The 17,022-nt window shown below is 53.7% G+C and overlaps 1 protein-coding gene across 1 annotated transcript in view; it reads right to left on the reverse strand.

The window, feature by feature from the left end:
- Positions 1 to 17,022, reverse strand: part of TXNRD2 (thioredoxin reductase 2) — a 53,972-nt gene that overhangs the window by 19,361 nt on the left and 17,589 nt on the right. Inside the window, exons 7-11 of the mRNA XM_019626897.1 lie at positions 15,787 to 15,909; positions 14,626 to 14,696; positions 6,565 to 6,584; positions 5,671 to 5,762; positions 2,916 to 3,090 (exon numbers count right to left, since the gene is read on the reverse strand). Coding sequence (XP_019482442.1) covers positions 2,916 to 3,090; positions 5,671 to 5,762; positions 6,565 to 6,584; positions 14,626 to 14,696; positions 15,787 to 15,909 — 481 coding nt within the window. The remainder of the gene's footprint in view (positions 1 to 2,915; positions 3,091 to 5,670; positions 5,763 to 6,564; positions 6,585 to 14,625; positions 14,697 to 15,786; positions 15,910 to 17,022) is intronic.

Raw genomic sequence — 17,022 nt, forward strand, 5'->3', positions numbered from 1 at the left:
TGGGACAGCCCTCCAGGCACTATAGACACTGGGAACATGGCCATCTGGGCTCTTCCAACAGTGTGCAGAACTCCCATGCCTCAGGGATGGGTGCGCCAGAGCCTTCGTCCTTCCCTCAAGTGAAGGACAGAGAACCTTCCCAAGAGGCTTGAGATGCTGAGGGGCAGGGGACAGTTTTAGCTCCCGGTTCCCCAGGCTGTGATCCAGGTGCTCTCCATCCCTGCTTTAAAACAAAATCTAAGCTAAACTAAAGCCCATCTGTACCCTAGAAGCATTTACACTGGGAGGTGTCCACTCCGACTTCCGTCTTGCTCCCACTCCCCCAAAGAGCCGGGGATTCAGGACACAACTGGTTAACTGTGCAGGGTGAATTCGAGCCCGCGGCACAGCGCAGGCTGACTGTCTTCACTCAGCACTGTAATCGGCACATCTGCAGACAGGAAATCCTCCTCGCTGCGAGTTCCCAGTCTATTATCTGAGACACCTGGTGTGGGTGGGTGATTCAGAGACAAACAATGAGTGGGCCCCCTGCACAGCAATTAACTGCTTTAACTGCTAATGTGTTTAATCCACCACGTGGAGATCAAGGCTGCGCCAGGAAGAGGCTCAGAGTCCTCTGCTTCCAGACTGCAGGGCTGACTTTGCCATCCCTGTGTCCACTGTCCTCGCCAGCGGTGGCCCAGGCATTGGGTACACGGGCAGCCAGGCCAGGCAGGCTCTCGGCCTCACGGGAGCTCCTTGCAGCCTTCAGCATGTGTCCGCAGGGCATAAGGGGCGTCCTTCCCCTTTGTTTTTAACTCACGTCAAAGCCCCAGCTTGCTGCTGGGGCGGGATGTCCGGTCCAAGAGCTCTTTGTTGCGCCAGCCCTGTGGTCCCCAGCGCATTTTATTTTAACCTCCTGGATTGGATCATTCTTTATTGCAAGTAGAAATAGTGCCTGGCTAAAGGCTTACGGGGGTAAACCGGCAGAAACATTCCCAGTTGTTAAACTGGGAAGTGGCTCCTGATGTTTACAAAATCTGGCCCGGGAGCGAGCAGCAAAGTCAGCACATGCCCGTGCAGCCCCAGAAGGCGTGCCAGAAACCGCCGCCACCGCAGCGCCGCCTCGGGAAGCAAGGTCAAAGGCCAAGGACTGTGAAAAGCTTCCACCCCCAGCATCAATCACTCTGGGCAGACTGTCTGGGGATGCTCTTTTTGAAAATACAAAAAATAAAATGGACACCCAGTGGAGGAGGGCAGGCATGCACGCCTGGGGCCCTGCTTGTGGCCCACCAGGCCCTGTCTGCAAGCTGGGGGACCCTGAGGCTTTCGGAGGGCACAGCCCCTCACCAAGCTCCTGCCATCAGCATGGGCCTAGCAGATAGCTCTAGGTGGAGGCCTGTACCTCAGTGCAAAGGTCGAGACCAGGGATGTGTGTGCATAGGGTGGCACACAGAGACATCTGGGGATAAAGGGGGAGGGCTACGGTGCAGATGGGAGGGGAGAAACATGCTACGTCCCTGTTTAGAATGGAGTTTAAGTTATTAACCATCATTTACATTTCTGGGTTTCAAGAGTTACGCAATCTTTCGTAGTATTCATATAAACCTGCTTAAAATTTACAATTTGCTCAAGGATATTTCCTTTGGTAATTTATTGAATTTTGGTCAAGAGGCACTAAATTCACTCCAGGACATTTCAGATCTTTCCCTGGTTCCTCAAATTTGCTCTTGGCCAGACAAAAGTGAAGAGCTCTGACTCCTCCAGAGTTTAATTCACCTTCTGATTTCCAGTCTTTCTGAACAACTCAGAAAAAAACAGGCTTTTCAGAAGCACATTGCACTGTGATGCAGCCCTTCTCCACCTGGAGCCCCACCTCAGGGATCCCTGGGACCTGGTGGCCAGGTCTTGACAAACGCTGACAGGACAGCCCACCTGAGTGACAGCCCCTCTGAGTGCTCAGTAACCATGGGCTTCACTGACCTGGAGCCAGATGACAATCCTGTTAGCCACATGAATTCTAAGCCCAGGCTCACAGAAGAGGGACAACTGACCAGGCTCAGGGCAGACAGAACTCTTCAAACTGGAAATACCAAGAATGAGCAAGACCTCGATTGCTCCTACTTTTAACATGCAAGTGATGGGTGCTTAGGAAAACAACACTGTAACCCCAGAAGCCACAGGTATCAAGGCAGTGGGATGTCACAGCAGGTACGCCGTACTCGCACTCCGCACACCCTTCCTAATAAGACCCGTCGCACTCCATGGAGGGAGCCCACTCACAGCACGGACGTGCCCCAGCTATGAGCAGGCTCCTGATGGCACAGTGTCTGGGCTCCCTACTCTCTCTGTCCAGCTTGAGGCCAGGGTGCCTTTCCTCGAAGCCCATTTCCTTTCCTCAGACCAGCCCAGGCCCAGGCCCAGCTCCTGGGCAAGGCTCTCCCCGCTCCCTCCCAAATCCATACTCTCCACCCTTCTCTTCACGGGGGCGGCTTAGGGAGTGTGTCCCACAAGGTCAGCAGTGGGCTAGTTCTGCACAGCCACACTTGCCCAGCCTTTGCCCCTACTAAAAACTGCTTCTGGGCCTCTCAGAGAACAGGAGGATGAGAACACAGCCCATGCCTGGCTGGGAAAGGCCTGAGGCTTCTGCCTCATCACTGGATGCTATTTTTGGAAGTCTGCAAAGTGTGACTTCCGGAAAGGGCGGTAAAATGCCCCTCCTAGCACATGATGACCTGCAGCGCTCAAAGCAACCTACTGGGAAGTATCTGAAACAATCCCGTGAGCCTTTGCGATAGCCCAAGGGGTACACTCTGTAGCAGCTGACCGGCAGGAGAGCCAGCAAGATGAGAGGAGCCCCTGGAGACAGAGAGAAGGGAAGGCGGGCCTCCGGTCTCTGGGTGGGGCTTGTGTGCGTATGGCTCGCACACCCTTACCTATGGCCCATAGAATGGTGTCGAAGGTGCCCATGTCCTCCCTGCCAGAGGCGAGGTCCTTCCAGGTGACCTGAAGCTGGCCGTCCGGGAGCTTCTCCACTCTCAGAGGGGTGCAACCCCTCAGGAACTGGGTGCCGTGAGAAGCCATGTGCTCTGTGACCAAGGACGACATTTGCTACAAAGCACAAGAGGACACCCTGTGAGGACCAGATGGCGGTGAGAATGTCACTACTGATGACTGGGAAGAGAGGACCTGGCCCCCTGCCTGCTTGAAAAGGCCCTGGGGGGCGGGAGGGCAAGAGGGGTCTTCCAAAAAAGAGGGTTCGGTGCCCCCCACCCCTTCTGCTACATGGTCCCAAGCAGACCACCCCCACCTCTGGGTCCCCTTGCTTTCTGAGGAGCTAAGGGCTGAGCCAGGTCTCAGAGCATCTGGCGCCCTTTTCCCCTCCCCCCCAGCTCCAACTCTGAGGACGCTGGGCCCTATGGTTAGGTTGCACTTGATCTCTGGACACTTCTTTAGATGCTGATTAACTGTCTGCACCGAAAGGTATGACAGAGAAGTGCCCCCTTCTCCTGGGGGCTCTGACGTACCTCAGCCAGGTGGCACTCTGTTCCCTACCCTCCCTCCGTTGAGTGTGGTCAGCAACTCTGCCATTGAGAAGCTGGGACAATAGTATGTGGGCACCTATGCTCCCTACCGAGAAACACAGGGGTAGTGAGCATGGGGGGGGGGGGGGGAGGCTGGCGCTTCTGCAGAGAGGGCTCCTCCCACCCGGCCCAGGAGGCTCCGTACCCCTAGGCTGCAGAGTGGAGCCCAGTACTGTGGGGCTTTGTCACAGAGGCACAGTCAGCCACAGCTTCTCTTTTCAGGAGAAAATCAAAAGCACTATTTAAATGCTCTGATATCTGCTCAGATGAGCCAGCTCACTTAGGGATTGGCACACCATGAGGCTCCTGCCTGTCTGGGACTGTCACCCTGGTTGCAGGAACAGACAGGTAAGTAGGCTGTCCCTCCTGGACCCTTCTGGACACCTGATGGGCCCGGATGTCCACATTCCAGTTTGAGGAGGAACTGCTGGACCCTCTCAAGCCACAGCGCTGGTCCACCACCCCTAGACCTGTCACCGGGGGCTGCACGTCCTTCTCGCTGAGGCATGCCCTCGGTCACCTGGCCTCACCACTGTGCCTCTCCCAGGGCACACCTGGAGACTGCTGCCTTTCCTTCCAACTCTCTCTCACCTGAGTGACCCCACCACCTCGAAACGTCAACAACATCCAGACTCTACCCAGGTACCAGACTGCCCTCCCCCTGCTACCAATGCCTCTAGGGCGTGCCTCCCACCATGTGGGCTTCAGTTCCCACTGCCAACTTGGCCCACCAGCCCAGCCTCGCTCACTCCAGCCCCTCAGCAGGCCCAGATCTGCCTTCTTTTCGTCTCCTCCATGGGGCCCCCTTTGAGAACTGCACCCCCTCTTGTTGTCTCAGCTTCTGCCTCGGCTCAGCGCCAAGGCTGGTCCTCCCAGCAGCCCTCATCCCTGCAGGCCCCTCTGCCTCTCTGGCCTCATCTCTGCTGCATCTGGCCACGCGGCCTCCTCATGGCTCCTGTCTGCTGCCTGGCATTCTCTCTGTAGCGTCAGAGACCTGCTGTAGACACTGTGTCCCCTCAGCAGGTACTCAGTGCCTCTGTGCCGAGTAAAGTGATGGACGGCTGTGACAGCCAAAGGGCAAATGGCACACAGTGGGAGGAGCACAGAGGGGCAGGTCTCCATGTTGCCTGGGCAGGGCAGGTCGGGGAGCCAAGGGTGGACCACAGGCTGGCAGGGCCATGTGATAGATGGCGGTGCATCTGCTTTTTTGGGGGGCATAGAGAGCTTGAGATCTTTTTTTTTTACAAGAATAATTTAAATTTTTATTTTCTGTTGTCTTAAAGGGGTTGACATCTTGACAAAGGCAATCCCAGACTTGGATTTTAATAGGTGACTTTTCCTTGGAGAGTTTTTAGTTAAAAAACAAAACACACGCTTCTCACGGGGGTATGTCTAATGTCACTGCAGGTACAGATCAGGATGACTTGCATGGTGCAGACCTGGTGAGGTAGCCCTCTGAGCTCCTGCCATGTGGCTGTCAGGAGTGGCCCATGACAGGCTTGCTGTGCTCTGAGCTGGCCCTGCCCCTGTCCGGTGCGTGTAGAACTGGCCGGGCCTTAGAGGCTACGCTAATGCCCCCAGCTCTCAGGGAGGACCATGCACCCACCTGGGAACTGAGTGCTCATCCTAGCTCGCTGGTAACATCTTTCCAGTCTATGGCAGGTGGTTGGCACTTCAGCCAGGGACTGCTGTCTCCTGAGGTAGCCACCGAGGGCCTCCCCAGTCTGCCACCTGCTCCCCTGCCTGGTGCTGCCCTTGGTGAGGCGGCATACCCCCTTGGACCCCCGAGGGGCTCAGCAAGAGACACAGGACACTGCCTCTGCTGACACGTCTGCCACTTGCGATGGAAGGAAAGCAGTCCATGAGGCTGGCTCCGCGTTCCCAGAGCTGCCACACGCTTTACGTGCCAACCGTTGCTTCCACACTGTCAGGTGTTTTTATATTTCACAGACAACCTCATTCAACTCAAGGGCCAGTGTCTAAGGCCTGAGATGTTACTCCCAGCCCACACCTGCACCTTCCCGGGCCAGGGCAGTGAGCGGAGGGAACGTGCAACCCCCTGGGGATAACAGAGCCACAGGGTGGGAGCTGAGCCCACGGGCATTACCTGGTCAAAGCCCCGCAGAGGAATGCTGCGTATCATGACAGTGGTGTCCAGTCCAAGCCCGGTGAGAAAGCCAGCACACTCCAGGGCCACATCTGCCAGAAACAGGTTAAGGAATGCAAACTAGCTGATCGTGACATTGGGAGCCAAGTGGCAAGACCCCAGGGCCCTACGTCATCAGCCCACTTTCCACCAGTCCCCAGCCAGCCCAAAGGAGGCTCCTGACACTGCTCATAGAGAGCCCCCTGCCCCCTCCTCTCAAATGCATGTCTAGAGTAAGGTGGGGGGCTCCCTCTAGCACCCACGGGCCAGGTGGTTTCTGCCTCCATGGGGCATCTGTCTAGACTCCCTGGAGCTTAATCTCAGTTTCCGGGGTTAGGCCTACCCTGTGGGGTCCGAGTGGTGACGGGAAGGAAATGCCCCTTCCATGAAAGACACAAGGCAGCCGCTTCTGGCCTGTGTTCTCAGCTAACAGTCCCAGGGCTTTCATCTTCCCTCAGATGTCCCCCCGCCTGACCCCATATCCCCTTGTGGCTCCTCTCCTGACCTTCCCTGGTTCTACTGCTCCCTCTAAAGAAAGAGGCCTGAGTAAGTGGGGCTGCTCTCAAGGGAGGATCACCTGCCTCACGGCTGCGTCCAGCTGCCCGGCTGGCTCAGCCGCCTCAGTGTGTGGCTCAGGAAAAGCTGCCAGGAAGCCCAACCTCAAAGGTCAGCCTCAAATTGTCCCCTGAGTACAGGTCATCCACCCTGAGTGGCCCTCATAAGTGCCTGCTTCCAGGCAGCAGAGTGTACTCCCTGACAGAAGGGAGAGCAGTGGGGAGGGGCTCTAGGCACTGAGCTTGCACTCTCAGGGTTGTAGACACGGCATTTTGTCACTTGAACGCTATCAAAGGATACAGCTGGCTCCAACCACCAACCTGTTAGAGGAAAGGACACAGAACGGAAGAACAGAAGTGAGGCTCACGTGTGGCCCGCCATCCTACACAAGCAGTTGTTCTGAGTGGCGGCTCTGCCATGGGGACGGGGCCCTCCAGCCTTCACGCAAAGCATTTCGTCAGCTGATATGTCACTACTGATGAGTCAGCTGAGGCTGACTATTCAAACAGATTGTCCCAAGGTACAAAACCCACTTCCCAGAGGCTCCAGCTATGAAATACAACATGACAAACAGTGTCATTGAATCAGGAAATTGCCTGGTGGTGAAGGACATAAGTGGTCAGTGACAAAACAGCACATGTCCCGTGAAAGGCCCTGGCAGTGGGACCAGCAAGACTTTCACGGATGTGTTGCGAAAAGCCCAGTTACAGGAAGCAGAAGGGTTTTCCTTCTGTCCTAAGATAAGTTCTACCTTGGGGTCTCTCTGGACCTCCTGCAGCCAGGGTAGAAACAAAGAGATGCTTTGCAGGATACGGAGGGGACCAGACAGTGCGGGGGCGAGCGCTCCTGAAAAGCATCGTCTATGGGCAAAACACTCTTAGATCACGGAAGGCCAGGCCAGAAGGCCAACACCTGCCTGTCCAGCCCCAGCACACAGAGGCCCAGGGCCAGGAGAGCCAGCTCCTCTGAGAGAGGAAGAGGGGGGAGGGGCGGCCACAGGATGCTGGGAACAAGCCGAATCATTTAAAATATCTGCCATAGTATAAACCCTCTCCTGTAATTCAGCTCCATACTCTGCATGCACACACACACATGCACACACACACACACACACACACCTGTACACATGCACACACATGCAGATATGCACGGAACCTAACGCAGAATGAAAACTCCCAGCCTGGGAGGCGATATGTGGGTGGGCTTGTCAGATCACCCCTTCAGCCTTTGAACAAGAGGAGGTGATGTAAGGATGGATAAACCCAGTGTCAGCTCTAATCCCGGCAGGTACTAATGATATAATTCCATTTCAAGAAGTGGCATATCCCATGGAATACTCCTGCAGGTGCCCTGCAGGAAGCAACTGGCGCATGGCTTCCTCTCAGGAGCTGGAAGAACCACAGTGTCACATCTGGGGTGGGTGCAGAGGGCTCAGTATGTGAGGAAGCCGAGGGGGACTCATGCACACATGTGGGTATCACATACACATCTATGCATAGGTACATTTTCAAAATTACAAAACCTCATTTTTTTTGGACTCAATGTATATGGTGAAAGGTATATGCCTTTCTTTAAGATATGAAATTATGAGTTGCTTAGAATACACATAGATTTTAGCTATTTTGAATATCCTGCACTAAACTCAAGAACAAAGTTGGGTTAGAGCATCCATGCTGAACATAAAGGGATGCCCTTTGCTCCTGCTTCCAGTGGCAGCGATAGCATGGGCTGACCGCCTCCCGGCCAGGTGTGCTGTGCAGGCGCTGGTCTGCAGGTAGCCCCTCTGACAACCAAGTGGGCTGTCCCTGCTTGTCTCTGAGCCATTCTGCCTTCATTATTCAGGTCCTCCTGCAGGGGTGGGCTGGCCACAGCCCTTGGCCCACAGGACAGGTCCAGGCCCTCATATCATGTTGCTATATGCAACACAGTCACATGGTCTCCTGATTTGGGCAAAAATATTGTTTCTGCAGCCCCTGCATGTCTCCCCGCCCTCTTACACTATGCGGATGGGGAGTTGGACAGGGAGGCAGGGCAAGTGGGTGCCAAATCCCCAACTCCTCCCACGGAACCCCCTCAGTGCCCTGGGCTTCCCATTCCCACCTCAAAGTCACAGGTGCCCCCACCTCTCAGGCCACCAGCTCTGAGTCACTGACAGAGGGCACATCTAGGAGGAGGCAGGCACCAGCCAGGCCATTCCTAAGGGGGTGTCCTTGACCAAATGCGTGCGACTGAAATCTCACAAACAAAAGCAGGTTTCCCACGCATATCGAGGGTAACCCTGGGCCTCTTCCTGACTTACTGAGGCAGGATTATCAACTGTGTTGGTTTTCACTCCACCCCTGCCCCCAATTTATCAAATAATGATTATTCTTTGAAGAATGAAGGATCTGCGAACTCCCTTCAAATGGACTAAAGTAAGCACATGCTGACGCAAAAGTGGAGACGGACACTGGAGCCTCCAAGTCACGAGGAGGGAGAATGGCAGACAGGGACACCATTTTGTTTTTATTGGTAAATTTGAAACTGCAGATCAGTTTCTGCTGGCCACTGAGGAGCCTCTCGGCCTGGATGGGGACCTGGGAACAGTGGGGCTGAGACTAGGTGCCAAGGCACAGTGACCAACGCAGGCCCTGGCTAACCCCAGGACAGCAGTGCTGGCAGCAGCAGAAGTCAGAGGACCAGCTTGTTGGACCTGGGAAAAGGGGTGAGGGAGCCTCTGAGGGCTGGAAACACTCTCCTTATCCCTACATTAGGAGGCCCGAGACTAGGGCATGCGCTCACGCCGGAAGTCAGCACCTACACCTTGGAGCCCCTGATTTAATTTTCCGTGTATTCTGGGCAGCTCCACTCTATGTGCCTTTTGGTGTGCAAACATTTTATGGGAAGGTATAACTACGGTGGGATTAGCCTAATCACAGGGAAGGCTTTCTTGTTCAAAATCTGAATGGGGGGAGGAAGCAGAAACAAAAGCTTTAATTCAGGCCCATGAAGCCCTGGCTTAAAGAGCTCTCCACCTGCCTCTCGAGTTTGAAGGCCCCTGATCTGCTCCCCAAGAGGAACACACACACAAAGTGAGAGCCTCACAGCAGGCACCTGGCCCCTTGGCAGTCCTGCCAGTGCAGGAAATGCCAAACAGGCCCCAGGGAAGCAGCACGGGGTTGGGGGACCCAAGGCCTCCTCCTGAGTGGGGGCCAGCCCCATCCCACCCTCAGGTCCCAATGCTGAGCCCACTTTCACCAGGTCAGAGCCTCTACATTCTGGCTTCATAACAGATGCCACCCCGAGGCTCTGGCCTCATAGTTACTGCTACCCTGAGGAGATGTCTTTCTCAGCCCCTGAGCCCTGTGCATCTTAGCCACATGGATACACCCAGAGAGATGGTCAGCGCTGTTTTATAGGCTGGTAGCCAAGTCCAGGCAGTTGGTTGTTCTCCCTTTGGCTGGACACAAGGATGTCACACTAAATGAATATGAAAGTTAAGCATAAAATGAGAAAATTAAGCAGCAGTGAGTTTTCTTAAATTAACAGCTATGTTTTTTCACAAAATAAAATTTATATTCTTCTCTTTTGCGCTTAGGAAGGAGAAAAATGATTATAGCACCTGGTCAGCTTCCAGGCTTAATAAAGGTCAAAAAGAAGCTCCTTCCATGACCAACTCTGACAGGCAGCATTAAATCAGCCCGAGTTACAAAAACTCTCCCTGCTTCACTCTCCTGGGGGCTCCAGGACAGAGAGGGTCAGGCCGTGGAGCAGCTGCAGGACAGTGCACAGTCCCGGGCTGGCAAGCTGGCAGGGCAGCTACAGGAGAGGGCAGTCAGCCTCTCGCTCTGCAGGCCCTCAAGGAGACCTAGGCTGCCTGAGTGGGTAGTGGGAACAACAAGGTCGTGATCCTTATCTGGAAATGGCAAGTCCATCGCCTGGTAGGTCCAACATGAGGGAAAAGCCGCCCCTAGGTGTCTCCAGTCTCATTTAAGTCCTCTTTGAGGTCAGAGAAAAGTGCTGACACTGAAGTCAGCCCAAAGCTCCAGCTCAGAGTCCATCTCTGCAGAGAGCTGACCTCCAGATCTTGAGTGAGCCCCAGGCAGGAGTGTGGACCAACTGGACCAGGGAACCAAAGGAGTCTAGAGTAGAGTGGTCTCAATTCCCCACCCTTAAGGCACCCGAACAGTTGCAGCAGGCAGGGACCAGAGGGTCCTGGGCCTGGGCAGGCTGGGAGGCCAGGCCCAAGTCCCCACCCAGAAGGCCTCACAGCGGAGGCGGCCCTCCATACCAGCAAGAGAAGATCATGGGGCTGTGGGATGGAGGCGGAGCCAGGCTGCCTTGGGGGTCCTTGGATCCAGATACCCCAGTGCCTCCCTCTTTACAGGAGGGGAGTGGGCCCACCTTTCTCCCCTTCCACATTCCCTCCACCTGCCTGGGGGTTGCCCGGCTGAACGGCTGGGCCACACAGGGCTATGTGCCACCTCTGAGCCACCCTATGCAGGGCTGTGTACTCCCTCTCTGCCCCCATTTCCCCTGCTGGTGATGGACAGCTTTCCAAAGTGCTATTATTCCCCTGCCCGTTCCTTCCACAGGGGCTCCTGCTTGCCCAGGGGAATCCTGTCCTTTCTGTAGAATCATCACGGCATCGTCAACCTGTCTTGGATGTCCACAGAAAAATGAAGAAACAAGAATAATGGAAAAGGAAAATAAGCCAGACACAAAACTGGGGTTCGGGCAGCTGAGCTGAAGATGCCAACCTGCACAGTCCCACCTCAGGCCCCACATGCACTGGCCCGGCCCTGGCTGGCCTCAGAGGGTCCTGCTCATGGACTCGGGAGCTCACGCTGCACTTGCTGGAGTCTTCTACATGCGATCTAGCCTCTGGGGATTCCTGACCAGGCACCCAACTATGCAGTGAGGGGGTTGATTCTGTTTTCCACTGACGAGGCTCAGGGTTGGCCATCCCCTCTGCCATCTGTCTAGCCCTGGGTTCCCCCAACCTGGACACAAGCAAAGGAGAAAAGAGGGCTCCTCCTCACATGTCCATGAGGCGGGGACGCCACCGTGGCCACAAGGGTTCAAAGTGCAGCAAAGGTGGTGTGCAGCGACCAGGGGAGGCTGAAGGCTGCAGGTGTCACTGGGGGCTCCACGCACCAGTCATGAAGCTATTGGTCACTGTCCCACTCAGATGCACCCTAAAAGAAGGTCCCAGCTGCTGCCCATTCTCCATCACGGGGAAGGAAAGAGGGAGGGAGGCCCTGTGCATACTGCAGAATCTATGAGGGACCTGGGGCCAGGCGTGCCCACCCAAAGTCTCTGACAGGCCTTGGGGAGCCAGTCAGCGAACACAGCGCCTGCTGCAGGCAGAGGCCAGGCTTGCTGGGCACCCTCGGCCACCAGCTGAGCCTCCTGGATAGGGCCAAGTAGAAACGTCCCCGCCCGGTGACAGGGGGCAGCCCTCAGGTCCATATTAATTTCAGCTCCATTTTAAAGGCGAGTTAAAATAAACACGGGGAATATTTATAAGGCAAATAAATCTGGCAGAAACAGCCCCTCCAAGTGTGAGCAGAGGCCTCCCCCTCAGCCCCAGCCCAAGCTGATAAAATACAGAAATGCTACTGTAGACCCTGCGGGCTTATTTTGACTGCACGGAGGAATGTAACATGTAAACACTGACTCCCATATCACACTGTTACAACTTGCATTAACAGCACCGGACAAAAGCCGCATTTTCACAGAAGCATCGTACAGGGATATATCTCCAGCTTAATTTTTAAAAAAACCATTTCCTCACATAAATCATGCTCAGAACTAAACGGGTGACTGATACATTGCAAACAATTTTTTTCTTAAACAATAACATACCTAGATTCCTTCTAAACGAAAGAGCTTTTTTTTAAAAAAAAAATCTTCTAAATGTTTTTTTTCTGAAGAAAATAAACACTGCAGTTTCTTTCCTGACCAAAATATCTAGGGCTGTGTCTTCTTGGCTAAATGGGCCACTGTCCCCAGCACACAGTCACAGAGGAGGACCAGCCCAAGCCAGAGCCACCTCGCTGAGCACCGCTGGTACCCACTGCATCCGTGCCTCCCTCCCCAGCCCTGTCTGAAGATGATGCCAGGCGGTCCCACCAGAGGCACAAGAAAGCCGGAGTCAAGAGCCAGAGTAGGACGGGGATTCAACTTGGGGATAGAGCTTTCAGATAGGCTTGAGGGGCTGGGGAATGGCAACACCGTACCCCAGCAGCCCGGTCTCCACCTCACCACACCACAGATGAACTGCAAACACCCAAGGACACAAGGCAAATCTGATCGGTGGAAGCCCTAAGGCAAAATTCAGGGGCTTTTTTTCAAAAACAGTCTTGGGGGTGGGACAGGCCTTCCTGAACATGCAATAAATCTAAAAGCCATTAAGTGTAAAAAGAGATCTAAGTTACATTTAAAAAAAACATTGGTACATTGCACAAGTTAAAAGACATGACAAGCTGAGAAAATCTGCAACATAAACGACATGGGATCACAGCCCTAATATGCAAACCAGCTGGAAGATAAGAAAGAGGTAAGAGAAGCAAAAGAAAAACCAGACAGAAAGCGGGCCAAGGACCAAGCTGAGAATTCACACACACACAATCACACACACACATTCACACACAAACTTACATACAGACCCTCAATTTTAAATGGCCAATAAATACACAAAAAGATGACTATTAACAACAAACGCAAATAAAACCAGGTCATGTTTAACCTACTGGATAGTCAAAGATAAGAGAACAGAAACCTAGAAATTATGCATAAAGAGAAAAGTAACAAATGTGACAACATAAAAATTAAAAGCTTCTGCATGGGGACGACCAGTTAGCTCAGGTGGTTAGAACACAGGGCACAGTGCTCATAACACCAAGGTTGCCGGTTTGATCCCCATGTGGGCCACTGAGGTGCTCCCTCCACAACTAGATTGAAACAACTATGCGACTTGGAGCTGATGGGTCCTGGAAAAATACACTGCTCCCCAATAAACCCCAATAAAATATTAAAAAAAAAAAAAGCTTCTGCATGAAAAACTATCACCAAGTCAAAAGACAAACCACAGCCTAGGGAACCAGTAGAAGGTGACCGACAGAAGGATACAAACCTGCATGAGCTTGAGCGCAAATGCTGGGAGGCACCCAGACGTGCCTCGGGCAGAAGCAACTGGTACTCACCCCACGGGAGCAGAAGAGGCTCCTGTCTATTTTATGTCTTATGGAAAAGCTGATGCCCACGGGAGGGGGACAGGAGACAGACATGCACATGTAACAGGATGTAGCTCGCCAGGAAGAAGCATGTTAGCAGATGTGTGAAGGCATGAAGGGCACCTGCCCTGGACCTGGGGTTTCCATTTGTGGAAATACCCTGACGTAACACATAAGAAGCACTTACGACGGTATATTAGATGCACACCAAAGGTTTTCATTGCAGCGTTTTATAACAACGAGAAAGAGAAACTATTCAGATGCCTGTGAATGGTGGAAAGATAAAATAAACTACACGACATCTATTCAAGGGAATCCAGCCTCAACCCTGAACAAAGATGGCTTGTGAACAGGGAATGCTGACGGTGAGCAGAGCACATGACAGGCACACAGACTACCTATGCAAACAACACCCCCCCCACACACTGTCCCACATGTATACTGGTCACACATCTCTGGACACACTTTTCCACCCATCTTCTCTTGTAGTCAAGTCCCAAGGCAGCCAAGGGCTGCTGACAACCAAGTCTCTGCTGCCCTCTGGTGGCCTTTCCGGTCCCTATGAGCATGACGTCCTCTCCACACCCCATAGGCAGGAGCTGTCTGGACCGGGAACCCCCAATAGCCTGCTCTGTGGGGACAGGAAATGAACTTAGTGCATTTTCACCTACTTGGAGAGTATAAAACCCACTCATGCCACAGTCTCATTTCCATAACTGGGCTGTGGTTTCTGAGGCCTTTGAAGCCATTGCTGGATCTCAGGGAAGCCCAAGGTGCGAACCAGATGAAAGTGGGAACATTCGATCAAGGCAGAAAGGGCCGAGGGCTTTTCCTGACAATATGAACCTTTCCATCCTTGAACGCCCCCCTCCCTGGAACACCGGGGCTCCTGGGAACCCTGTTTGAAAACCCTAGACAATAAATGTCTGATTCGCTTTGTGACACACGTGCCATCACTTCCAAGACAGTCACAGGATGTGTCAACAGCCCCTCTAAGGGGCACAAATAACAGGCTTTCTGTCATCCTCTCAGGTAGATGGGACAGAATGCACTAGGAAAGGGGACCACACAGCATTCTACACGGCCCTGACATTTATGAAGGTGAGCAAAGAGGATCCCCACTAAGGCACACATCGGGTCTTACGTTTTCCCAGGGGATTCCTTCAGCCAGAAGATGTCGTCACTTGTAATCCCATGTTGTACGGCACCTTCAATCTATCCAGAAAAAAAGGATCAAGGTGAGAAGAGTATCATTTGGCGTGTCCCAGAAGACTTCCTCAAGGGGGATGCCCATTTTGTAGACACAACTCAACCAGGGCCACCTCAGCCCACTTAAGAGGGTGCTTCCCTGCCCCCAAGCCTTTTCTTCAGGCTGAGGCCTCTAGGGACAGGTGAGCTGTCTATATCTAACTCTGTGTGCCATCCGCCCAGCACAAAAGCACTGAGTCCTCACTGCTGCGTGGGGTGGCCAGGGAGTCAGGGCGTGGCCAGCAGCTCTTTCCGCTCTGCGCTCCAGGACCTCCACTTTGATCCAGACCCAGGGTTCCGGGCAGGCGAGGCGGGAACTGAGGAGTGGAGGGTCAGGCTGAAGGGTGGGTGTGATCGGGCACCCTCAAAGGACAGTACAGGTGGGCAATGTGCCCAGGAATTATGCAGAGCACCCTGTATACCAACAGGGCCTGATGAGGGGTTGCTAAGCAGGTGGGGGGGGGGACACCAGGACAAGTGCCCTCTCAGATGCCTGTGAGCAAGATGTGCTGAGAGGAAATGGATTTCAAATAGTTTGCGATTCTAATGGGCAAAAAAATAAATAAATAAAATAAGGTCAGGAATTTCTTGGGTTTGTGGAAGGAAAATCAAAAGTTCTGAAACTCAAAGGGACTAAAACACAAGCAAGTCCTGGCAGGCACGCAGGGAGGTGGGCGGCGGGATTATCCTGGGAAGGGTGGCAGAGAGCAGAGTGACCACTGGGCTGCCTCCCCCAGGACCGGCAGCTCCTGCCTCATCCCCCTTAGGGTGAATGGAGACATCGGCAGCCGCCCAGCCGAGGTCCAGCAGGGTGGCCAGGCCAGTCTCCTCTGCAGGGCTCCCTGGCTTGGGCACATGTGCAGCTCTGCCTGGTGCCTGGAAGGAGCAGAGATGATCACCTGGTTCCCGGGAGCTGACGATGGCTTTTAGGGGATTTAGGTAGAACCAACATTGGCCTGGTTTCTGGGTGAGGGGTCACTAATAGTCACCCGCTTTGCCCTGTCTGTTGCAGCTACCTTACCAGCACCCTACCATCCTGCAGAGCCATGCAGCCTACCCAAGGGCCAGCCCTGTGCATAAGCTGCCTGGTCTTCTCGGAAGGCTGCTTTTGCTGGCCTGCCAACGGGAGGGGAGGTTCAGTGGTTCCTGAGGACCGGACGTGTGCTTTTTCCTCAGTGCTCTATTTCCACAGAAACCACAAAACAGAAAGTGGAGGTTCAGGACTTAAGCGTCTGGGAAGAAACAGAATCACTCTTTGTTCTTCCTCTGTCCGTGCTCCATCTGGGTCTAAGTAGGAGATAGGAGTGGCTTCCAGGCCATGGGACCTGTGGGCCTGTGCACTTTGCTGCGGCCCACGTGGAGGCTCAGGGCTCAAGGCACCCAGCTGCTGGATCCCCTGGGAGACCTGCAAGGATGTGGCCTCAGCCAAACCCCTCTATTGGCCCTTCCTGCTTTCCATTCCCCAACCCCACCCCACCTGGGGCCTCTTCCTCAGCTCCACCTTCCTCGTGGGGGGAGGACAGGGAAGCCCCCACATGTAAGACTGTGCCAGGAGGTGACATCAGCAAAAATGGTGTGGAATGATGACCTTCTAAAGTCCACCCCCCCAAAAAACAGCAAAAGAACAGGCAAAAACTGTTTCATAACTGAAGGCTTATGGCTCTGTTCTCCCAGCTCAGTGGCAGCCTTGAAAAATGACAGTACCAGAGACAGCAGACCAGAGCCGGAGCCTGTTCAAAGCTTCTTCCCAAAGAACAGTCAATGGTTGACCTGGCTGGTGGTTCCCTGAAAGGACCCCACTCAACAGGCTTGTCTTTATCTGACCTCACTTGAACTCACCCAGTGTTGAAAGCCTCTCCCTGGGGAGGATTTGCCCAATGATTGAACATCACGGCTGCCTGTAGTGATGGATAACAGCTGACGCAAAAATAGACTAACCAAAAGCGTAAAAGAAAAAGCTGAAGAATGAGATGTCCACAGGGGCTTTGAATGCTCCAGTATATTCCTGGGATGTAGTCGGGCAGGTGTAGACACTGGGCTGTGCACACACCTGGGAAACACCTGAGATGGCCCTGAGCTCTCACCTCTCAATGATCTTGAGAGTCTACACAAGCAGGAAGTGAGAGCTAAGGCAGAGTTTCTCCTGCTTGGCTGAGTGTTCAAGGCGTGCCCTGAAATGCCCACAGGAGCCCTCAGCAAAGACTAGATTTCTTGGTTCCAGGTATTTAAAGAAATCTTTGTCTAGTCATTAGCTGACCACTAAGCCAACTGAGCAGAGACTTCAGTGGCCTCA

Source organism: Hipposideros armiger, unplaced genomic scaffold (assembly GCF_001890085.2).
Source record: "Hipposideros armiger isolate ML-2016 unplaced genomic scaffold, ASM189008v1 scaffold_694, whole genome shotgun sequence".
Classification (NCBI taxonomy): domain Eukaryota; kingdom Metazoa; phylum Chordata; class Mammalia; order Chiroptera; family Hipposideridae; genus Hipposideros; species Hipposideros armiger.